Here is a 14671-nt window from a genome sequence, read left to right as displayed (position 1 = left end):
ACAGAGAAATATCCAGAGATGGGAATGTTGAAGACAGAATGGCTGGCTCTGACTTGGGTCCTCATTGCTTAGCACTGGTTCATCACTTGATGCTTTGGTTGGCATTAAATGAATGTACTGTATATTTCACCTCTCTCAAATAGTATTTTCATCCAGTATTCTGGATGTAAATTAACCCAGAGTTTAATTTGCCTTTAATTTAATTGTGTGACAGCTGGAGGTGCAGCTTCTTATGATGGTATAAGTAATCCTAGGTAGCAGCTTTTGATCGCTGTTAGGTATTCTGGAGGTGAGCAAACAGGAGGCAATGTATTTGTTCATGTTTTTCCAGCTGTTCTGAACTCTGCAGGGTGATTGGCAGCTGTACGCGGACATCAGGGACTTGAGGGGGGGGGAAAAAAGGCACTTTAAAAGTTGTGGTGTCAGAACCCTTCTGTGTGCTGCCAGGGGAGTAAGGTCAGATGAGGTGACTCTGCCTTTAGTTTCTATGAGAGATCTGTGTGTGCCTGTCCCTGCACACCCTGTTCTAAAGAGCACAGAGGAGCGGATGAGTCTTCACAAAATCTTCAGCCAGGCCTATAGGAGACGTGTCCACTTCTAAGAGATGGGATTCTACTCCGTTATTTTAGTTATAGCTAGCTCAGTTTAGCTTATTAGCATCGCTTAACAACAAGAAGTCATTTGTGTTGGGAAAGTGCTTGATATACCAAACATGGCATCGTGTTGCTGCTGCTGTTGCTTTCCCCATCCTCTCCTCTCTCATGAAGGCACAAATGGGGCTGACGCAGCCTGGATGTCAAGCAGTGTTTGTTGTGTGGGGTCCGCAGGGCTCCCTGGGCAGTGGGGATGTGTTCCTGTGTGCAACCATTTGGAGTAATGGATTGTACCAGCAGATCCCATTGGGTTACAGTTTTCTAATATCGTTTTCTACTGCAAAAAGGAGAAGGAGTTTGGTTCTGACATGTAGCTTAGTGCATTGGAGACGACATAACAGTAAAGGCAATGGTTCTCAGGGATGGGCTGTAAGCGATAAAAGTACTAACGGATCGCTCCCGGGGGCAGAGCTGTTTGCACAGCACTCAGTGCTTTGTGGATGGCACCAAATACCAACGACATCAGTGGAAATTCAGCTGCAGTGGCAGAGGAGGCAGCGGTGCGTGTCTTCTGCCTCCTCACCTTCTGCTGGGGATGGTCAGCTCACAGACAGGCTCTGCTTGAGGGCTGCAGGACCTGGGCTGGGTGCAGCCTGACGTTGTGAATCTCCTGTGTTGGCAGCGTGAATGGAGACGTGCGCTTCTTCGACCCCCGGATGCCCGAGTCCATGAAGGTCCTCCAGATAGTCAAAGGGCTGACAGCCCTTGACATTCACCCGCAGGCCAACCTCTTTGCATGGTAAGTTCTTCTTTTGCCTCTTGCATCCCTGGAGTGAAAAAGAGAGGACGGTTTGTCTCTGCAGCATCACCCGTGAGTTAGAACTGGTGCTGTAGGGTCTCACACTCCTATATATGTGTGTGTGGGCACAGAGCAGGGACCAGCACCCACCCTGCAGCACGTGTGTGCACAGCTCTCCACGTTTCCTGTCTCAGTCCCACAGTGTAACAGGTAACTGTGGTTCAAGCCTTTCTGCAAATCTCTCTCCCAGGGTTGCCATGGTACAGTTAATGTTGGTCTCGCTGCTTGTAAGAGCTGCTTGCTTGCCAACCTGATGAGCAGCTCAGCTCTCCACAGCTGAAAAAAGGGGCTGGAGGCGAAATATCGGTGTTAGCACACTGCTGCCAATAACACCATTTTTCTCTGGGTTCCTTTCAGTGGCTCAATGAATCAGTTCACTGCAATCTACAATGGAAACGGGGAGCTGATCAACAATATCAAATACTACGATGGTTTTATGGGACAAAGAGTTGGAGCCATCAGCTGCCTGGCTTTCCATCCTCACTGGGTCTGTATTCTCGGATTTTGGAATCTGCATTTCTCAGTTAAAGCTGACATTAGGAAAGGGCAAAGCACAGAGACCTCCCCACCCCCCCAGCACAGAGCAAGGCTGTCCCAATCTCTTTGAGCCCCTCTGCCCAGATCCTTCCGTGCTCTTCCTCCAGCCCATCCCACATGACTGTGCAAAGGCCCCAGCATTGCTGCTGCTTTATGACCCAGCAGCTCCCAGCTGCTGAACCCTTCTGACCCGTGGCTCAGCTTGCTGTGCTGTCCCCATCATTCTGGGTCTGCAGCCCAGGGTGGCTCTTTGGTTCTCACCACAGAAATCCTCCATGGTGCGTTTGGCTGGAGCTGTTTGCAGAGGGGCAGCCTCTCACTTCCAAGCACTCTGTGCTTATTTATTCTGTGCCTCCTCTTGTTACAGGCAGCAGGTTTGCCCGGGTGTCTCTGGGGCTGCTTTTACACTGTCACTTACATAAGGCTGTAGGAAAACCTAATGCTGTGCAGCAGAAAAACAAAGCAATCAGGGATCTGCAAAAGCTGAAGGCATACGTAGGCTGTCCTGCAGCTGGAAGCTGGGGGAGAAGTGGCTGAACGTTTGTGTTGCTTCTGAAATCAACAAACTCACCAAACCCTCAGCCCAGGGCTCTTAGCAGGGATGATTCCTGGCCCTTTTGGCACAGGGGCTGTCAATTTTCAGTCCAGGCAGCCGTTCTTAACGATCAGATCTGCAGCCATTTAGAAAAATGATGTTACAGGTTGGCAACTAATAGTCACCGTAATTTCTCCCTCTGGCCGGAATGGGCACAAATAACTCGCTGGGACAACGTAGGTGCTGGCAGGGATGTCGTCAGAGCTGCGTTGGCAGATGCACTAAAGAGCTTTCCAGCATCTGGGCATCCCTGCTGCAAACATCACCCATAACCGTTCTCCCCGCCACGCTCCTCTCATTCCCACACACCAGCTGTACATTTAACCCCCCCTCTGCCCTTTCCACAGCCTCACCTGGCAGTCGGGAGCAACGACTACTACATCTCGGTGTACTCGGTGGAGAAGAGGATCAGATAACGGCTCGTGGCAGCGCAGTGCCAGCAGGCAGAGCCTGCCTCACCCACAGTGTACATAGCGAGATGATCGACTTGAATGTTTCGTGTTGGCTGCTGCTGCTGCACCCCGTGACTTGAACGTTTGGGTTCTGACTTGGCTACTGATGAATTGGGCGAGGGGGAAGAGAGACAATCTCCTGCTATTCCCGTGACTTCTTTTGGGTTTTTTCTTTCATCTTTATCCTCTCTCAGAGCTGCAGAAAAAGGAATTCCTTTCTTTTTGTTTCCGGTGGTTGGCTCCTCTGTTAGAAACACAGCTCCCGAGCTCTGGATGAGGCGGTGCCCTCGGAGAAGGCTCTTCGTATTGATCTTTGCTTCCTCGTTTTGCTGGAGCGTCGTTCAGGACTGACGTCAGGACTTGCTGCAGCTCTGGGGGTCCCAGCTGACAGATGGACCCCTCCGGTGCCACTGCCCTGTGCCAAACAGCCGTCCCTCAGCCAGCCCTGGGCTGCCTGCCTGTGGAGCTGCACCACTCCTGCACTGCCCAGGGTGAGCAGGGGATGCAGGGAAGCATCTCCATTGTGTGACCCTTGTTCTCATGTGGTTTCCCCTCCCTTGGAAGAGACAGAAGACCATGAGACAGAGATCTTGAGGAATGGGACTTGGGGAGAAGAAAGGAGCAGGGCAGGATGCCACCGTGCAGTAAGGTTACACATACAGGACGAGAGGGAAGAAAGCACGGCCATCTCTGTCAGCCCATCCGGAGCACGTCACTCATGTAACCACTTGCCACCCGAGCACTCGGTGCAGGCTGGGGAGCTTCAGTCACTGCTCTGCAGTCCTTGTCCCTTTGCCCACAGTGAACTCTTCAAACACACTGGCAGAACCTCCGAGAGGAGCCGAGCTCAAACCACAGGCTTTCCTCTCACTCCATGTGCTAAAACTCAGCCAGGTGTTGGACGTTTGCGCATTGGAGGCTGTATGTATATGTACGCAGCTACAGACACAGTGCATGCCTGGCTGTGGCTTGTCTGTGTCCCTGCAGAACGGGGCACGTAACCACATGGTCTGAGCACAAAAAGAGAGGGAGGGCAGCAAGTCTTCCTGCTTGGAGCAAGCAGCTTTTGTCCCAGCTCCCAGGGGATGGGCAGCTCCGTTATCTGCACCGTCTGAGTCCGTGTCATGAATGTTTCAGCCCCTTGAAGCCCACGATGTGTCTGGAGATCAGCGTGGGGAAGAGATCAGCGAAGCCAAAGGGCAGATTTCTTTCGAGTGCTGCTGAGGTGCCATTTCCCTGACCAAGGGACGGGATTTGCACTGTGCAAAAATCACTGTGGCCATAGAGGTTGACTTCCTAAACCCAACGCGTTCCCTTCCAGCTGCACCAGTGGGGTCTGCAGGCTCCCAACATGCAGCCAGCAATGAGGCAAACAGTGATGGAGAGGGGAGGAACGTTCCCTTACTGTGTGAATGGCAGCTCCCCCTCTGCCGGGACCCAGCACTGCTCCCCACACACCTGATAATGTTCCTTGTGTTTGGAGGCAGCTGGCTCATATAATGCTCCCTGTAGGGGGACCCTCCGGCTGCTCCTTGTGCTGAGCTTCCTTGAACTGAGTGGGCACCCTGCTGACCCCACTAAGGGCCCCCTCTGCAAGACGGCAGCTCAAAGGCTTGAAACTAAAGGAGAAACCACCTCCAAGTCCACCCTTCCAGTTAGCAAACGTTACTGGTGATCTAACAGAGCCGCTCCTCTCCGCGTAACCCCATTAACATACACAGCTTTGAAAGCAAACAGTAGATCTCGGTTAACTTCTATCAGTGTGTTTGACCTTAAAGGGGGGGGTGAGTTGGGTGCCTGGTGGCCACCAGGAGGTGGGTGTGTGGCTACCTGGCCTGGTGTAGCTTCCATCTGTGTGTGTGTGTGTGTGTGTGTGTGTGTGTGCTGGGGGGGCCGCAGTGTTCACAGCTGTGCCGCAGGGATTCAATCATGGAGTTTTAACTGAGGCTCTGGAGAGCGTCCTACCTGAAAAGTTCACTTATCTCTATTTATTTTACAAAACAAAACAGAAATTTACAAATATATATATATATATTAAAAAAAAAAAGAAAAAAGAAAAAAAATACGGACAAAGAATGAAACCAACACACGATTGTCACGTGAGAGTCGAACGATTGCAGGCAAATAAATGGTTAATAAGAAATAAATGGTTAATAAGAAATAAATGGTTAATAAGAAATAAACGCAGAAATGGTGACGGTCTGGGGAAGCGTTTCCTGGGGCTCTGAGTTGGGGGGGGGGGCAGGAGCAGGGTGGGATCGTGGTGCTGTGAGGCTCCTTCCTGCACCCCCTGGGCTCGTTTCCTACACGCCCCATCCCCACCGCCCCCCCCCCGACCCCCGCAGTCTCCGCCATCCCCCGCTCTCCCCCACCGTCCCCGATCGTCGCCGCCTCCCGTTCGCGTCTCACTGGCGCCCCCTGGCGGTCACTCCTCAGCACTGCGCGGCGCTCCCCCGTTCCCTCCGCGCTGTGCTGGGCCGGACCCTACGCGGCCGCCGTCGCGGGGCGGAGCGGGGCGGTGCGGCCGGGGCCGGCCGGGGCCGGGGCTGGAGCGGCGATGGGGAACCTGTTCGGGCGGAAGCGGCGCAGCCGAGTCACGGAGCAGGACAAGGCCGTGCTGGTGAGCGCGGGGTTAATACGGCACTGAGGCGGGGGGGGGCGGCCGCTGCCCAAACTTAGGCTCAGCCCTAACCCGGCCCTGACCCGACCCGCTCTGTCCTCAGCAATTGAAGCAGCAGCGGGATAAACTGCGGCAGTACCAGAAGCGGATCAGCCTGAGCCTGGAACGGGAGAGGGAGCTCGCCCGGCAGCTGCTGAAGGAGGGCAAGAAGGAGTAAGGGGCGGCCGGGCCGGGAGGGAGCCGAGCTGCTCCGGGTCCCGCGGGGCCGAGCGGAGGGGACGGTCCTGCCCAGGGGACGGTCCTGCCCTGCAGCCCCTCGGGGACCGCTGTCCTTCGTGCCCCCATTGCGCAGCGCTGCCTCGTGTCCTGCATCTCACCCATCAGAGCCCCCCGTCCTTCACAGCGCTGTTCGCAGTCCGTGCTTCTCACACTCGTGTCGCCCCCACCCCGCAGCAGCACTTGGCTCTGTTAAACCTCATTAGGTTCACGTGGGTGCGAGTTTCAATACAGCCCGGGTCCCTCTGGCTGTTGTCCCTTCCATTGTATCCAATGCAGCGCTCAGCTTGGTGTCGTCCACACGCTGCCGACAGTGCGCTCCATCCCTTTGTCTGTCTCATTGATAGCAGTGCTGAAGAGCACCGGTCCTTCCTTCTGTGCTGACCTCCTGCTCTTTCCCTTCAGAAAAGCTCTGCTCTTATTGAAGAAGAAGCGTTACCAGGAGCAGCTGCTGGATAAGACAGACAACCAGATCAGCAACTTGGAGCGGATGGTGAGCAAACACCGAGTGCTGCACACGAGGGGCAGAAGCGGTTCTGGAGGGGCTGCCTTGGGGGAGCCTTGTTGGGGCTCTTGACCGCCTTCACCTTTCAGTTTCTCTGGGATTCTTGGGGCTCTGTCAGGGCTGTGACAGCTGTGACGCTTCCCCCCGTCCTTCCTGTTTCAGGTCCAGGATATCGAGTTCACCCAGATCGAAATGAAGGTCATTGAGGGCTTGAAAATAGGCAACGAATGTCTGAACAAAATGCACCAGGTATGTGAGGCCAGGTTGGGTCGAGCACACTTGGACTCAACAGGATCCTGGATGTCTCCATGCAGGCCTCGCTCACGTGTGGGTTTTGGCTCTTCTCCTCAGGTTATGTCAATAGAAGAAGTGGAAAGGATAATAGGTGAAACCCAGGATGCTGTGGAGTACCAGAGGGTACGTATGCTGTGTGTGAGTAGCTGTGAGCACAGGCAGCCTGCTGTGTGGTTTCCCTGGGTCAGTGTGAGCCCAGCCTCCTTTAAGAGAGGCAGCCAGGCTGGAACTCGAGCTCTCTCGCAGCTGCCTGCAGAAAAACGAGGTCTGTTGGTTTTCTGAGTCCCCCTTCGTGCTGCTTTTGTGTGTCCTGTGTGAGCCACAGATGCGCTGCTGTGCACTGCTCTGACTGCACTGTGCCTTTTCCTCACTCCTGTAGCAAATAGATGAGATACTGGCTGGGAGCCTGACTGAGGAAGACGAAGATGCCATTCTAGAGGAATTAAACACTATCACTCAGGTAGGACTGACTCGATGGAATTCCTTGCACTCCGTGTTTTCGGGAAGCTGTTGGCAGAGCAGGGATAATCTTCTTACCACTCGTGTTGGTTTATTCTGCCACAGAGCTGAGTTCCACCTGTTTGTGCCTAAGTCCTGTGGCGTGAGAGATGGGGCTCATTGCTTCACATACGGGTTGAAAATGGGATGATTTAAGGGCTGTACTGTGTTTGCTGGCTGTTAGAACCAGCAGCTTTCTGTTCTTACTGGGCAGCTGTTCTGCTTTGCTAAACGAAGATCCTGAAAGCCGTGGATGGTGCTCAAATGAACAGGACTCAGTGCATATTAGCCCTCTCTATGGTGCCTTAGCACAGAACTGTGGGCCCTGCAGGCTCAGTGCCATGTGTGCTCTTATTGTTCTTGCAGGAACAGTTGGAGCTTCCAGACGTTCCTTCTGAGCCACTCCCGGAGGAGCCCCCAGGTATCGCTGCTGCTCTGTGTGCAATGCTTTGAGGCCTTTATGCTCTAAATGCTGTCCCAGCAAACATGAAGGGCTGTAGGCTGCGTGGTGGAAGCTGGTACGGGCTTCCCTCCACGGCTCTGACAAACCCTGTATTGCCAAACCTTTGCTTTAAGAAGACCCAGAGCCTCTGCATGGCGTCTGTGTAGGAGGAATCTGGGATGGGGAGGACGGGGCTTGTTTGGTTCCAGCACTTGTTTACTAAACACGGATCAAATGTCACCTCAGTGTTGGCAGCAGGTTGGCCAAACAAAATACAAGCTGCCCTCGCAGCAGGCAGCTGATGGAGCCCCATTTAGACTGGGGTTGTCAGAAGGTGGGGAAGGGAGCAGTGCTGCTCTGTCCCCACTCTCCAAGAGATGGCTTCTTGTTCTGGGTGTGTGCTGGGCAGGTGGCCACCTGGAATGGCATCAGGTGCGTTCAGAAAGTGCTTCCATTCCTGAAGTGCTGCGGGAAAGAGAGGCACGCTGGATAGGTGCAGTTATCTGTCATGCATGTTTATGAGTTCAGTGGCTTTCCGGGCACTGTGCAGGCATTTGATGCTCTGTTGGGAAGTGGAACGTGAGTCGTAGCCCATCTGCAGCAGGAGGCTCTGCTCCTTGCTCCTGTTCTCACCGTAACAAGTTTCTTTTTCCTCCGCAGAAGCAGCACCCATCAAGAACAGGCCAAAACCAGAGCTGGTGGCAGCATCTTAACTCCCGTTTCTGGGGGATCCCCCATAACTTTCACCCAGGACAGTTTGCCATCCCAGTATGTGCTGGGAACAAGCAATGCCTCGGCAGCATCCCAGCTGTGCTGGGCAGATTGTGGAGCAGGATTCCCTGTGCAGGGTGGGGAACCTCAGCCGATGGATTATTGCTCTTGTATCAAGATTATTTTCTAGTGCTTTCTTTTTTTGTAACTTAAAATTCTCAACTCACTCAGCTGCGCTGTCTTGGGATTAAATAACAACTCTCAAACTTCCAAAGCCAAACACTTCTCTCTAGGTTTGATTTCAGCTCTAAATCTGCCTTTGCTCTGTCCAGTCCCCAGCCAACTCTCCATCTGGGGCTCTGCTGTCTGCTGTGGCCATCCCAGGGCTGCTCTGAGCCTTTCTCTGTCTGCGCAGCTCTCAGCCCTGTTGCTTTTCCTGCTCTGCTTCTATTCAGGAAGGGCTGGCGGTGCTGGCAGCTGCTCTGTGCTGTGTGCGGGCTGGGTTCTGTCCTGTCAGCTGTGCATAGAGCCATGCAGCCAGGGTGTTCCTTTGGGTAGGGCGCAGTGTTTGCTTGCCTTTGCCTGCAGCAGCGCTCATTGAGAGGGGAAAACCTCCGGTGTGAGGTGAGGAGCTGGGCTGTCCCTGGGCATGAGTCATGAAGGATTCCCACTCAGCTGCTCCTCTCCTGATCCGCAGCACTGAGAGCAGGGCTGGACCTGCAGAAATCTGCTGAGCCTCTGAAAACTGCAGCAAGGACTCTGCCTGCCTTTGGAGCTCCAAGTCAGCCTGTGTGGCTCTGCTCTGCTCCATCAGTCTGCATTCACCTTTGCAGTGCTCAGGTGGGCTGAGATAACTCTGCTTCCAGCTGTCAGCTCCCATTGGTTCCATATTCCTGGCAGGGCAGCAGAAAAAGAGAGGTTGGGCTGGGTGAGTTCTGCAGGGATGTGAAGCGTGCAGCTCCTCTGGTCAGCACATAGAGGGATGCTGGCATGGCCAAGGTGCCTCAGGGCATTCAGGTGGAGCAGTGCATGGAAGCCAGCAGAGCAGCCAGCTTGCAGATGCTCATAGGAAGCCCCAGATGTGTTTCTCACAGTCCCAAAGCCACAGCTCTTAACTCCTGTTTCTGAGACAGAGCAGAAGGACCCAGAGGGCCCTTTGAGGCTCTCAGTGAGTGCTGCTGGGGATACGAGACCCGGTGCTGAGCAGTACGGAGTCATCCCAGAGGCTGTGCTGGTGAGTCAGCAGCGACTGCGTTTTGTATCTTCTAAGTCATGCTTTCTGTTCCACCTTCATGTGTGACATCCCAGAGCCTGATGTGAGCATTACGGCCTGTGCCAGGGCAGGATGTGAGGAGTGAGCAGCAAATGCAGCCTGCGTTCTGCAGCCGCCCTATTTTCGGTTCCTGGGCGCTCTCCGTTAATTAATGTTGCATAACGAAGCCGCTGGCTGGCAGGCTGCAGAGCCACGTTTACAAAGCAGGGTAACTTCTGCAAACAAACGGCTTTCTGCATCGAAAGGACAACTTAGAAGTGATCATTGTGCCTATGCCAAGCGCCCATGGGCTGCAGTGGTGCAGGGCTGTCTCCTGGGTTACGCTCGGCAATGGTTTTGCTTTCTGCAAGGCTGTTGCTCCCCTCTGTTCCATCCTGGGTGCTTGCAGTGCTCGCTTTTTCCACCAGAGAGAGCCTCGTCTTCGCACTGCTGTCATCAGTGTTGTTGTTCCTTCAGTCTCCTTTACTCGTTTCCAGCCCTGTGTCTGCACCTTTAGTTTGACCCTGTTTAATTCGTGATTCATAGGAATGGATGCTGGGCTCTCTCAATACAATCCTAAAGTGACCCCCCTCCTGGGGCACGGCTCTTGTTGCCAGCACTCTGAGCAAACCCTGTTCTGCAGGGTGGGCACACATTGCCCCCCCCCCCCCATCGTGGCAGCAGGGGAGCCCCCAGCAGATCCTCTCTGAGGTCTCAGTGATGCTGGGCTGAGTGTTGAGCCCGTGCCCTGTGTGCTGCTCGGGGCAGGGGGGGGTTAATGCAGCTCCCAGCTTTGGGAAAGGCCGCGCTCTGACCTCCCCACAGGAAAGTTGCAAGCAGATTGCCAGCAGCTTCCTCTCGTAATCCCTGTACCAAACAGATTGTACCGTGTCTCCTTGGGAGGAAGCGCCAGGAGTGGTTGTGACCCCTGTGGTGTGCTGTAACAATAAACAGTTTCTAATGGTTTCACCGATTCCTCTTCCAGCCTCGTGTTTTCACAGTAAATGTTTTCGAGGGGTTGGAGTTTCCCTTCTCCTTCTCCTTCTCCTTCTCCTTCTCCTTCTCCTTCTCCTTCTCCTTCTCCTTCTCCTTCTCCTTCTCCTTCTCCTTCTCCTTCTCCTTCTCCTTCTCCTTCTCCTTCTCCTTCTCCTTCTCACCCCTGTGCTCCTGGGAGGGACCTGGGCAGGAGCACCTGCTGATGCTTTGGAAGCAGCCTGGGAGTTATTTGGGGCTGAGCCCCTCCTGGTGCAGCCAAGCTGTGTGCATCCACAGAGCCGCAGCAGTTTCTATGCCAACGCGGCTGCAGCGCCGTGCTGGGGTTGGTGCTGCACTCCCTCGTGCAAACAGTTCCTAAAGCCTGCGTGGAAATGCAGGTGAGGGGCACAACGTGGTGGCTGCAGGTGTGCAATGCCCCCCCCGGCTGCTCGGCAGCAACGGCACCCGAGGAGAATTCAACTGTGGGGGAACAAAAAAAGCCCAACAAAATCAGTGCGGTTCCCTCATTGGAGCAGCAGTGGGAACAAAGCGGGTTTGTTACGGAGCTGCACGGAATGTGACCTCCGAGCGCTGCCTGTGAGCTCCGTGCAGAGATGGGGCCGGGTGCTGCTCATGGGGGACACGCGGCCTCAGCTCACAGCTCCTTCCACACCAACACTGCCCACACCGTGAGGAATGAGGTTCCTCGGGTGGTGCACACCCTGTGCCTTTGTGTGGCCATCAGCAGAGCCGCTCCTTGTCCCCGGCCGTGGGGTGGAGGCCGGGCTGTGCCCAAGGTTGCACCGAGTCACAGGGAGCAAGTGGAGGCTGATCGCTGGGCTGTGCCCCTGCAGAGGGCTCCTGCCATTGAGGGGCCGTGCAGGTAGGAAAGCAGCCCCCCATCCCCCCAGCCCGGAGCGCTGCACCCAGTGACCCGCAGCCCGCACTCCGGCAACGTGATGCCAAATCCCATCGTGCCCGTTGTGCAAATCGCATGAACTATGCCTGTTATTCAGAAGTATCCCCAGAGATCTCCTTAGCACGCTGTAATGCAGCATTCATTACTCATGGATCCGGGAGCTTAGGCCAACCCGGAGCAAGCATTGCCGTGCCGGGCCCATTAGACATGGTGAGGACGAGCAGTGGGGTCCAGCCCTGCACCCCCTGGAGCCTCTGCTCTATGGGCTGCAGTGGGGCATTGTTGCATTTCAGTCCTCCAGGCCTTGGCCAGCTGACCTCTGGGGGCTCCCCCTGCTCCCCTGCTGTTACCATCAGCTCCTTGCCCCCAGCTCGGCCTCACCCGGCCGAGTTCTCCCCCGCATTCCCTGCCCTGCAATGCAATGCCGACCTACTTTGGGGACTGGAGGAGAGATACTCAGCCAAGGGCTGCACAGGGGCCCCAAAGTGCTGTCACTGCCAGTTTGGGCTCTGCACTGGATTTCAGTGCCACAGCTTCCACCTAATAAAATAAGAGCCGGAATTGTTCATCCTTTGCTAATCCTCAATAAATGGCTTTACTTGATTTGCTGTTTGTGCTCCGGGGGATTTAGCAGTGCTGAGAGTTGCTGACACACACAGGGAATCTCCAGTTTTTGGTCACAGCTTCAAGTCTTGACTCTACAAAACCAAAGGCAAAAAGTCCCCTGTGCCTCGGAGCACTGCACAGCACTAGGGGCAGTGGGGAAGGACCAAGAGTGTGGGATGGATGCATGGATGCAATCAACCATGGGGCATTGCAGGGCACCGTGCATCCCTGCAGTAGCTTGGGGCTCTACGGCAAAGCTCAGTGCTCCATGGCACAGCTTGGGGCTCCGTGACACTGCTCAGTGCTCCATGGCACAGCTTGGGGTTCTCTGGCACAGACTGAGGATCCATGGCACAGCTCAAGGCTGGGCACACAGCTGGGAAATGCACATTGATTGGAGCATCCCAAGCCATCAGCCAAAGCAGGACAAGCTGCCTGGGGAGGGGGGGGAGCAGCTCCTGAGGTTGTGCTGGAACCCATTAGGCCGATTTCCCAAAGCACCACGTCAGATGTCAGAAAAATCATCTTAAAATGGCTTGAGAAACAAATAACTCCTGGCACAGCACGGAGAGGGTTCGCGGCAGAATGCGTGCAGCGTTTTCAGCACGTTGATGGGAAGACATGAGAGCAAAGGCACGGGGATTTCCAGGTGATCTATCCTGTGCCGCACTGCTTGGATTGGGGTGGCATCCCCGAGGAACCCCTCCTTTCTGAACACTCCAATGGGGCACAGCCATGGGGTGACATCGGGCTGAGCGGGGCACTGCTGTCCCTTGTCCAAGAGGAGCCCTCGGCCCCTTTGCTTTCACCCATCACCACTGTGGTTCCACGCTTGCTCCGAGTGCTGTGGGCGCGTGACCCGGCTGGGAGCGCTGCTGCTGTGACGCCACGCTGATAATTAAGAAAGAACTTAATGAAACTTCTAAAATAGCACCGTTTCCTCCACACACCTGCAGCCAAACTGGGTGGATTACATAAGGTGGTGTTGCCACAGCAACTTCGCTCCACCCGGGGCTGGAGGTGGACGATGCCGTGTGCGTGGATGTGCCGTCAGCCGGGGAAGGGGTTTATGGGGGGGATGGTCCTGAGCCTTACAGCTGCTGGGGTCCCATGTGGCTGCTCCCCTGCGTTGGGTTCCATGTTGAGCAAGCACTGGGGTGCGAGGTGCGGGCACTGGGGTTCTGCTGCTGGCCCTGGGGTGAGGTGGGCGCAGCGCAGAGAGCTGCCATGGGAATAGAGGGAATCCATCTCTTAATGTGAGAATAAGGAACCCTGAAGGCTTCGAGCTTTGGGAGCAGGGGTGTGAGGGAGGGAGGCTGTCAGTATTGAGGTTTCCTGGGGATGGAGATAAAGAGAAGCAGGGGACGGGAAGAAAGCAGAGCTGGGTGGAGGCTGGAAGCAGCGCGAGATTCTCTGCAGGTCGTCCCAAAAGGCCTCTTCCATGATGAGAAATTACAAATCCTTTTATCTTCTCCAGCAGAACAGCTTGCTTGAATTGCTGGGCTGTCACACTGGAATTAGATGCAAGAACCCCCCACCTCCGTGACGTGGCGAAGAACTTACATAAGGCAACTAAAAATAAGGCGATGGAGATGCGCGTGGAGCACTCTGCTCCTGGCTGCTCTCTCTAAAGCACTTTGCTGGCAATGGGAGCAGCCTTGGGCCTGAGCTTGGTTCTGGTCCCGGTCCCTGGGGCAGGAGCACCCTGCAGCACCAAGCAGTTCCCTGCTGGAGGTCCCAGTTGTAACCAGGGTATCCTGCTCCCTTCCTGCTCTCCAACCCCAGTGGGAAGGGGTTAACCTGCTGGTGTAGGAAACTGCACATGTGCTGTGAATTCAGCCCCATCCTCTGGTGTGGGAAACAGGGATGCAGCCAGGATAGAGCTGGGATGGAGCTGAGACGGATTCAGGTGCGCCCAGGCTGACCTGTGCTCTGCCTCAGCTGGATGTGGAGGGGTGCAGGGGAGGCGGTGGGGCAGCAGCAGTGCTATGGGGACGAGGTGTCTCTGGAGAGCAGCATCTGGGAGAGGAGCATCTGGGGCTGATCCTGCCACCGGCCTTTGGGTTGGAGGGAGGAGATGGCTGAGAATAGCACAGCTGGCTTCTAACTGCTGCACTGCTTCCTGGGGCTGAGGGCAGGAGGAAAAGGGGGGAGGGTTATCCTTGGGGGCAGGTGAGGACACCTACAGTGGTTCGTGCCATGGAACCTCTGGACATGGGAGCACCTCAGTGCTGTGGTCACAGGGACAGGGATAGGGATGGGGTAAGGACAAGGCCACGGCATGCAGTGATGGTCCCACTCTTTCTTGAATGGTTTCTGCTGCCCTTCCCCATCTGACACCAACACTGAGCAGCCCTCCATCACACCTCACTGCCCAGCACCATGCGGGCAGAAGCACAGGACACAGCATGGGGAGGGTGTGCAGGGAAACCACAGTTATGGGGCACTGCATGGGGCACCACAAGGCATGTGGGACATGGCGTGAGCCATGGAGGGGTATAGGGAAGAATATGGGGGTATAGGAAGAGGTATTGCAG

At 55.2% G+C, this 14671-nt stretch overlaps 2 protein-coding genes across 5 annotated transcripts in view; both read left to right on the top strand.

The window, feature by feature from the left end:
- The window catches only part of RPTOR (regulatory associated protein of MTOR complex 1), a 110938-nt gene extending 105724 nt beyond the window's left edge, over nucleotides 1-5214 (top strand). For all 4 annotated transcript variants that reach the window (XM_072352270.1, XM_072352272.1, XM_072352269.1 and 1 more), the window contains 3 exons: nucleotides 1276-1392; nucleotides 1810-1939; nucleotides 2932-5214. In XM_072352270.1, the coding sequence (XP_072208371.1) occupies nucleotides 1276-1392; nucleotides 1810-1939; nucleotides 2932-3000 (316 nt within the window). In that variant the 3' untranslated portion in view covers nucleotides 3001-5214. The remainder of the gene's footprint in view (nucleotides 1-1275; nucleotides 1393-1809; nucleotides 1940-2931) is intronic.
- A 327-nt stretch (nucleotides 5215-5541) lies between these two features.
- CHMP6 (charged multivesicular body protein 6) lies at nucleotides 5542-10606 on the top strand. The gene is made up of 8 exons (XM_072352279.1): nucleotides 5542-5656; nucleotides 5760-5869; nucleotides 6338-6425; nucleotides 6600-6686; nucleotides 6789-6854; nucleotides 7111-7191; nucleotides 7596-7650; nucleotides 8332-10606. The coding sequence occupies exons 1-8, from the start codon at nucleotides 5594-5596 to the stop codon at nucleotides 8382-8384; spliced, it is 603 nt and encodes a 200-aa protein (XP_072208380.1). The 5' UTR covers nucleotides 5542-5593; the 3' UTR covers nucleotides 8385-10606.
- The last annotated feature ends 4065 nt before the right edge of the window (nucleotides 10607-14671 follow it).

The sequence above is a fragment of the Excalfactoria chinensis genome, chromosome 17 (genome assembly GCF_039878825.1).
Source record: "Excalfactoria chinensis isolate bCotChi1 chromosome 17, bCotChi1.hap2, whole genome shotgun sequence".
Taxonomy (NCBI): Eukaryota; Metazoa; Chordata; class Aves; order Galliformes; family Phasianidae; genus Excalfactoria; species Excalfactoria chinensis.
The sequence above is the reverse complement of the archived record's forward strand: the minus strand, read 5'-3'. Positions and strand labels throughout refer to the sequence as shown.

Excerpts from the sequence above, each read along its gene's own strand:
- CHMP6 (XM_072352279.1), top strand. The coding sequence starts at position 5,594 with ATGGGGAACCTGTTCGGGCGGAAGCGGCGCAGCCGAGTCACGGAGCAG. Across the intron at positions 5,657-5,759 it reads AGCAGGACAAGGCCGTGCTG|CAATTGAAGCAGCAGCGGGA; the intron begins GTGAGCGCGGGG and ends CTCTGTCCTCAG. Across the intron at positions 7,192-7,595 it reads AATTAAACACTATCACTCAG|GAACAGTTGGAGCTTCCAGA; the intron begins GTAGGACTGACT and ends TTGTTCTTGCAG.